Source organism: Symphodus melops (assembly GCF_947650265.1).
Source record: "Symphodus melops genome assembly, chromosome: 14".
In the NCBI taxonomy this organism is placed as follows: Eukaryota; Metazoa; Chordata; class Actinopteri; order Labriformes; family Labridae; genus Symphodus; species Symphodus melops.
The window spans coordinates 2870040-2877272 of NC_136704.1; the positions used below are offsets into that span (position 1 = coordinate 2870040).

Sequence of the window (7233 nt, forward strand, 5' to 3'; positions counted from 1 at the left end):
GGGCAGACCACAAGAAAACTCTCCTACCTTCATTCTGCCCACAGGCTCAATCTACGCCAGGCTCGCTGGGTTCTGTTCCTGGGATGCTTCAACTTTACCCTCACTTACCGCCCAGGCTCTAGGAACGTTAAGCCTGACGATCTGTTTCGGCAGTTTTCTCCACCTGTTGAGGATGTCTCGCAGTCCTCTTGTGGGGTGGGGGCAGCTCGTTGGGAGGTTGAAAGGTTGGTCCTGGAGGCCCAAGGGAATCACCGGACTCCTGTGGATTGTCCGCCTGGTCAGCTGTTCGTTCCTCCGGCTGCTAGGTCGGTGGTTCTTCAGTGGGGACATGGGTCCAAGATCGCCTGCCATCCGGGTTTTCATCGGACCCTGTGTCTCCTACGACAACGCTTCTGGTGGCCGTCCATGTCAGCGGACACTAAGGAATATGTTTCAGCCTGCTCAGTTTGTGCCTGCAGGCGTCACACCGTGCTCCAGCTGGTCTGCTTCGTCCCTTCCCTACTCCTCACAGACCTTGGTCCCACATTGCCGTAGATTTCGTCACAGGCCTACCTCCGTCTGAAGGTAATACCACCATTCTGACTATTGTTGACAGATTCTCTAAGATCTCGCACTTTGTTCCCCTGTCTAAGTTGCCTTCTGCCCTGGAGACGGCCTCTCTGCTCACCCTGCATGTTTTTAGACTCCATGGCATTCCTCAGGACATTGTTTCGGACAGAGGTCCGCAATTCTTAGCGCAGGTTTGGAAGGCATTATGTCAGGTTGGGGGCGTTGGTCAGCCTGTCCTCCGGGTACTACCCCCAGACCAACGGCCAGACAGAGCGGACTAACCAGGACTTAGAATCGGCACTTTGTTGTGTCACTGCTCGGTTTCCTGCTTCCTGGTCCACCCATCTCCCCTGGATCGAATACGCCCACAATTCCCTGGTGTCATCAGCCACAGGTATGTCCCCTTTTATGGCAGCTAACGGTTTCCAGCATCCACTTTTTCCAGCTCAGGAGGTGGAAGTGGCAGTTCCTTCTGTTCAGGGGCATCTACGACGGGCACGACAGATCTGGCGCAAAGCCAGAGCTGTGCTCACCCGTACTGCTTTGGGGAACCAGTGACTGGCAGATCGTCACCGCACTCCTGCAATTACCAGCCAGGTCAAAAGGTATGGCTATCCGCTCGGGATCTCCCACTCCAAGGGGAGTCCCGGAAACTGGCACCCAGGTACATTGGCCCGTATGAGATTGAGCGGGTTATTATTCCTTGCGTGGTCCGCCTAAGACTTCCCCCCTCGTTGAAGGTTCATCCTTCTTTCCATGTTTCACTCCTTAAACCTGTAAACTCCAGCACTCTCTGTCCTCCGGCTGAACCCCCTCCACCCCCCGGATCATTGACAATCCCCCTGCCTTTTCAGTCCGGCAACTTTTGGATGTGTTGAGGCGAGGCCGGGGCTTCCAGTATTTGGTGGATTGGGAGGGTTATGGGCCAGAGGAGCGTTCATGGATTTCTCGCTCCCTGATTTTGGACCTGTCGCTTATTAATGACTTTTATACTCGTTATCCTGACAAGCCTGGTAGGCCGCCAGGTAGGCCGCCAGTACCAGCCTGCCCTCACTGCCTGCTCTTTTTGTTTTTCCCCGTTGGAACATTAAATATATTTTTGTGAAAACTATTTGGGTTTTTTGTCTGTCTCTACATTTTGGGGTCCGCCAAACGTAAACCTAACAATATTCTTATAACTATATATCTATACTCTCGTCAAAACTGCACAACATCTATTATACTTGTACTTATAACTTATTACTTTTAACGGTCAATACTGTTTACATAACCTTCTGATCACAAATGCCACTTTAAATTCATCACTGGTCACTTTAACATGCCATTTACTGCACAGTATAAATAAGATCTTTTTCATTGTCCGCTGAGTCCACTGTATATATCCCCGCCTTTCTACCTGGATTGTATTCATGTTTATGTTGTTATTTTATTCGATTTTCGACTCTTTGTTTTGATTCTGCACTGCTGCTGCTGTAACGCCTGAAATTCCCCATTGGGGATCAATAAAGTTATATCCTATCCTAATATCCCCGATTTGAGATCAGAGCGGTCCCGACGAGAGCAGTCTTAACACACCGCACACAGCAGGATGATCTTCTAAGATTATTTTATGATGATCAGGGCGTCCTTAAGATTATCGGAAAGGGAGAATCGGGGCCAAAATCGGCGTAATTATCCTGCCGTGTGAACCAGGCTTTACCCAGATAAATGTTCAAAAACACTGTTGAGGTGGATTTGTCCCCTTTAATATCTGATGATACAGTGAGGTCATGCTATGAATTAATTCAGTAGATATCTCACTGCCATGTTGCCTGTATCTATATTCTTGATTATTAATAATAATTAATATCCATACAAGGACACAGTCTGGGTCATTCTGCGCTCTGATTGGATGAAACTTCATGACATTCTAGAACAGACGTGCAGGTGAGAATGCTCGGTTGCTAGGCAGCGTCTCCTGGTGCATCCTTTAAATCAAAACAACATTTGGACTCACTCATCATCCAAACAGCCAAGAGAAAGGTCACACAACTTTTATCTCGACGATTTGTCCCAAAAAGTTTCCGATTCGACTGAAAATTTCTTCATCCCGAGAAGAACGAAAGACTCCCAGAGGACAGAAAATAAACGAGCCACCGTCATGGAAAATGTGAGATTATAAACATTTTAGAACTTTTATTTGTTTTACTTTTAAATGTGTGTGGACACTCAGTCATTAATGCGAGAATATTTACTACACGTGTACACGCTGAAGATGCACCAACGCGTGTTTTAGGCCTTCTGGGCAGGTTAGTAAATGATCTAACTCCACACGCTGTCAGTGATGCTAAGCTACGTCCTCCAGATGTAATATTAAGTTTTAAAGTAAACACATCAACAAAATGAATCATTTAAGAATACGTAAATATATTAGTATAATTCTTATCTCAGCAGATTTGCAGGGACTTTACGTCGACTAAAATTAAATCGCTAAGGACGATTTTTTTTGCATAAAGTTGATTATTTCCTTTATAAAGGCCCCTGATTATAAGTAATGTACAAAGACTAGTTTTGTTTAATCTACATGATATAATCAAGTTGGTTATACTTGCAAATGTCATTGACAACATTGAAAAACAATGTGTAGTTTATACAAAGTTTAGTTTTGCTTAATCTACTTGACAAAATTACGTACACTTTACTTGGACTTTCTTTTTCATGTAAAAAAAAAAAAAGTAGTTTAAACGAAGAGCGATCTTGCTTGATCAACATGAAGAAATTATGCAAAAAGTTGCCTTAATCTTTTGAAGTAGGTCTCGCAGAATATTTTTATCAGTGTAAGTGGAGCTTCATTAGCTGAATTCAGGGCTCATATTGAAGTGGTTATTTTTATTCTGTGTACAAGTACAGGTTGTAAAATGTGACTGAGTGTGATCAGACACACACATTACTCCCAGAGTTTATAGATATGAGAAGTTCCTCTGGCCCGAGGTTTCTTTATTGAGAGCAGTGTTTGGCCTTTATATCAATGCTACGTACGAACACGTTGGACATATTCACAGTATCAACTCGAGTGTGCAGAATAATAAACAGAGGAGTTTAAAGCACGAGAAAAAACACCATTACACTGTGATTTCAGTTTCCACTCACAAATATGACATCCAGGACTTTTTGTATTGAAGGTGAACAAACTGAATTTTGCTGCTCTTTTATGTAAAGCTAAAAGACAGAGATCCAAACTCTCTGCCTCGTGTCATTTTAACATTTACATCATAGAGGATTAATGTACGGTGTCTGTGTTGTTGTTGCAGTGTCCTGTCCACCTGAGAGACCACAACTACTGGAGGCGAAGAATCTCTGCACGCCGTGTGGAGAAGCCTGAAGCCAGCAGCACGAGGCCGCAGCCCTCTGCTGAAAACCTCGGTCAGAAGAGGAAGAGGAGCTCTGAGCCCCGTCCTCCTGCTCAACCTCCAGTGGAGACGGACTTCCTCTCCAGGCCTCTTTCTGCCACCATCCCACCTGCTGACCTGCCGGTGGCATCAAAGTTTCCCCGAAGCCTCCCGGCCTCCACCGAGGACCAGCCGAGCCCTCCTGACACGGGTCCTCTGACTATTCACAACCGCTCAGTGGACGAGTTCCAGATCATCTACCATGAAGTGGCAGATGATCTCCTTCGGTATGTTTCCATAAAATAATGAATCACTCATCGCTAAAAATCAGAATTTTTGATTTATATTTAATTATTAATATTAACTATATTTGTGTTCCCTCCTGTGCTCACAGATACAAGAGTGGCCGGGTTCGTCCCTACAGTTTAGACCTGGGACGTCGGCTCAAACAGAAGCTGTGGGAATCACTGGACCGTCCCTCTTTCACAGAGTCAGAGGACGAAGACGGACAGGTGAGTGTCGACGTGTCATACGGACGCGGCGTCTATCCTCCACTGTTTGATATCGACACGATTGGAGAGCCGAGTCCTGAACACTCGCCCCGTAAAAGAGCCAAGAAGTCAAACTAAAACGAAAGAAGATGCTGCATACAAAGACCAAAATACAGCTGTAAATATTAGAATAGATTAATAGACTTTTAGTGACTTAGATTAAAGCTCTTAAATCAAGACTCCACCTTAAGCACCTCCTGGGATATATACATTTGACAGCAAGCAGCAGGAGGATCTTCCATCACTCTTAAAATCTAAACACTGCCATCAGTCCTCTGCTGCTAACACCTCCACCTGCACACAGCCAAATACAAATTCTCTACCTACAACCACTAGCTTTAGCTTAGCTCCACCTCCAAGCTCGAAGCTAGAACTACAATATTCACCTTATTGGTCAACTTGATACCTCTGCAAGAATCCTGCAGCTTCCTCCACCTGCAGGCTCTTACAGATAAGTGGATATCAAACCTCTAGCTGAGGAATCTGCATTAAAATATCACTACAAACTCCACCTGCAGATTCTTACAAATGACTCTAAAAGCCAACTTCTACACCAACTATGTCCTCTAACTCTTGTCTGCAACCTGCAAAGCCATCTTAGCTCGTTGCATCTGACAGAATCGTCTATATTAATCCTCCATCTTGAAGCCTTTGTGAGCAGCCTGCAGTTTCCTCCACCTGCAGATGCTGCTTGCTAAGAGCTACCATGACAACATCTAGAAACCAGTCTGCCTCCACCTGAGGATCTGATTCCTCAAACTACAACACCAGTCTCTGATTCCTCAACCAAGCTTTACCTTCAACCTCTGCCAGAAACATGCAGCTTCCTCCACCTGCATCCTGGCAGACAGACTCATATCAAACCTCCACTGAGGGCCTTTGCAAGCAAATATCACCTCAACCTGCACAAGTGTATTAGTGCACATGACCCTTGAAGCCAACTTTGACACCAGCTGTGTCCTCTAACTCCTGCATGCAACCTGTAATGTCGTCTCTACTGGTTGCATCAGGCAGAAATATGCCACTAAGACTTCCACCTGGAAGCTTTTGTCAGCAACCTGCAGCTTCCTCCGTCTGCAGACAGACTGAGAGGAGCTTTATACTCTAACCACATCAAAGACTAAGACACAATGTAAAACCCAACCTGCAGCTTCCTGTCTGCAAAATAGAAAGCTGCACCCTGAAGCTGAACTTTTTAACTCTGCCAGTTCCTGCATTGTGTTTCCAACATGTTTAAAGAACTTATGTCACACATTTATGCCTTATTACATACATTATACACTTATGCCACACTATTTAGAGGAGTCAAGTACCGTCAGGATTTCAGACAGCAAGGTTCTGCAAGAGAGGGAATCCCAAACATCAAGGAGAAAGCAACAGCCGCTGCCTCAAGTAAGCTGCAGCCTCATCTCCTACTTTAATATTCAGGGAAGATTAGCATTAGCTTGATTATTACTGAAATGTGACTGCTGTTATTTTAGATATCACTTCCTGTTGTTGTCACTTTATGCCTCCTGCAGCAAAGTTTCTCACTCTTTAATGTCATGTTGGATGTTTTTTTACAGACCACATCCTCAACACGTCACGTTCAGAGAGGACAGGATCAGCTTTGTGGTTTCTGAGGCCGGCGTCACAAACAGCGTGTTCACCATGAGGAGCATCTTCAGCCAGAAACATCGAACTTTGTCAATACAATCAAAAACTAAAGTAAGTCACATATCTTCATAAAAACAAGAAAGTAACCAACTTTCTTCAACATTTTAGAAACTCACGACCTTGGCAGAACTTTAACATTTATATGATCACATTTATTTCCAGTGTGCTCGCCTTGATGAATCTTCATCCCCTCCTCTTCTTCAACCATTCATTTACCATCACCGTCGCCTACACCTGCAGGAAGTGGAAGAAAGCTGCAGTGTCGACCTCCACCTCAGAAATCTACTCACTAAACCAGCCGCCATCAACCAGACCTCCAACTTCAGCTTTTAACGGTCAACCTGCAGAAACTTAAACACACATGAAGTCGATCAGACACAGTGTTCTGTTTTCATCAGGACTTTTCAGTTTCAACACACTCGTTTGTGTGTGTGTGTGTGTGTGTGTGTGTGTACCTTCTAACTCCGGAGCCCAAGCACTGACAGCCTGCTCTGGGCCCGTTGTTACTGCCTCACGCCAAAGATTAAAATGTCAGAAAAATAACTAAAAATGAAAGAATCCAGGTTTTTATTTTTACTATTCATGTTGAATTTTAAGTGTGGAAACACGTTTCAGTGAAAATGTGTGATGAAGGATCTTTTAGCATAACATTTATAAGTGTTCTCACTTACAGACTTGTTCTGTTTGTGTTGATTTAAAGGAGTAATATATAACTCTGACACTTAGGGCCTGATTTACTAAACGTGTGCAAACTTGATACCACCAGCAAAAAATGTGCTATCTGATTTTCTAACAGCGTGCAGTGAGGATTGCGTCTTTCATATGAGCAAAACAACACGTACTGTTCATTTAGTACGTTTGCCTTAATGAATATGCAAAACGAGGAGTTTCTGCCTCAGCGTGCAAAAGTTAGTACACGCAATGCGATTTACCAAGACAGCCAAAAATTGCGGTGGTTGTGACGGTGTCTGAATTTAACACCTTTGAAAAGAACGTGCTAATCCAAGAGCCCCAGTGTTACACACTGCAGGCTGCAGTTAGGAGGAGACATAGGCTCAATAAAAGACGTGTTAACATTCAAGGTTGTTTGTCCTATGTTTAAATGACAG

The 7233-nt window shown here is 44.3% G+C and overlaps 1 protein-coding gene and 1 long non-coding RNA gene across 3 annotated transcripts; both read left to right on the forward strand.

Annotated features, from left to right (window-relative positions):
- Positions 1 to 2532: 2532 nt before the first annotated feature.
- LOC306835368 (uncharacterized protein) lies at positions 2533 to 4572 on the forward strand. Its single transcript, XM_079361849.1, has 3 exons — positions 2533 to 2698; positions 3840 to 4204; positions 4312 to 4572. The coding sequence occupies exons 1-3, from the start codon at positions 2690 to 2692 to the stop codon at positions 4544 to 4546; spliced, it is 609 nt and encodes a 202-aa protein (XP_079217975.1). The 5' UTR covers positions 2533 to 2689; the 3' UTR covers positions 4547 to 4572.
- A 1195-nt stretch (positions 4573 to 5767) lies between these two features.
- On the forward strand, positions 5768 to 6382 carry LOC306835286. 2 transcript variants are annotated; one of them, XR_013780612.1, is made up of 3 exons: positions 5768 to 5860; positions 6034 to 6175; positions 6365 to 6382. It is a non-coding gene; the product is annotated as an uncharacterized lncRNA (long non-coding RNA). The 2 variants fall into 2 exon arrangements; XR_013780613.1 differs by lacking the exon at positions 6365 to 6382 and adding an exon at positions 6287 to 6305 and having other exon boundaries at positions 5769 to 5860.
- The last annotated feature ends 851 nt before the right edge of the window (positions 6383 to 7233 follow it).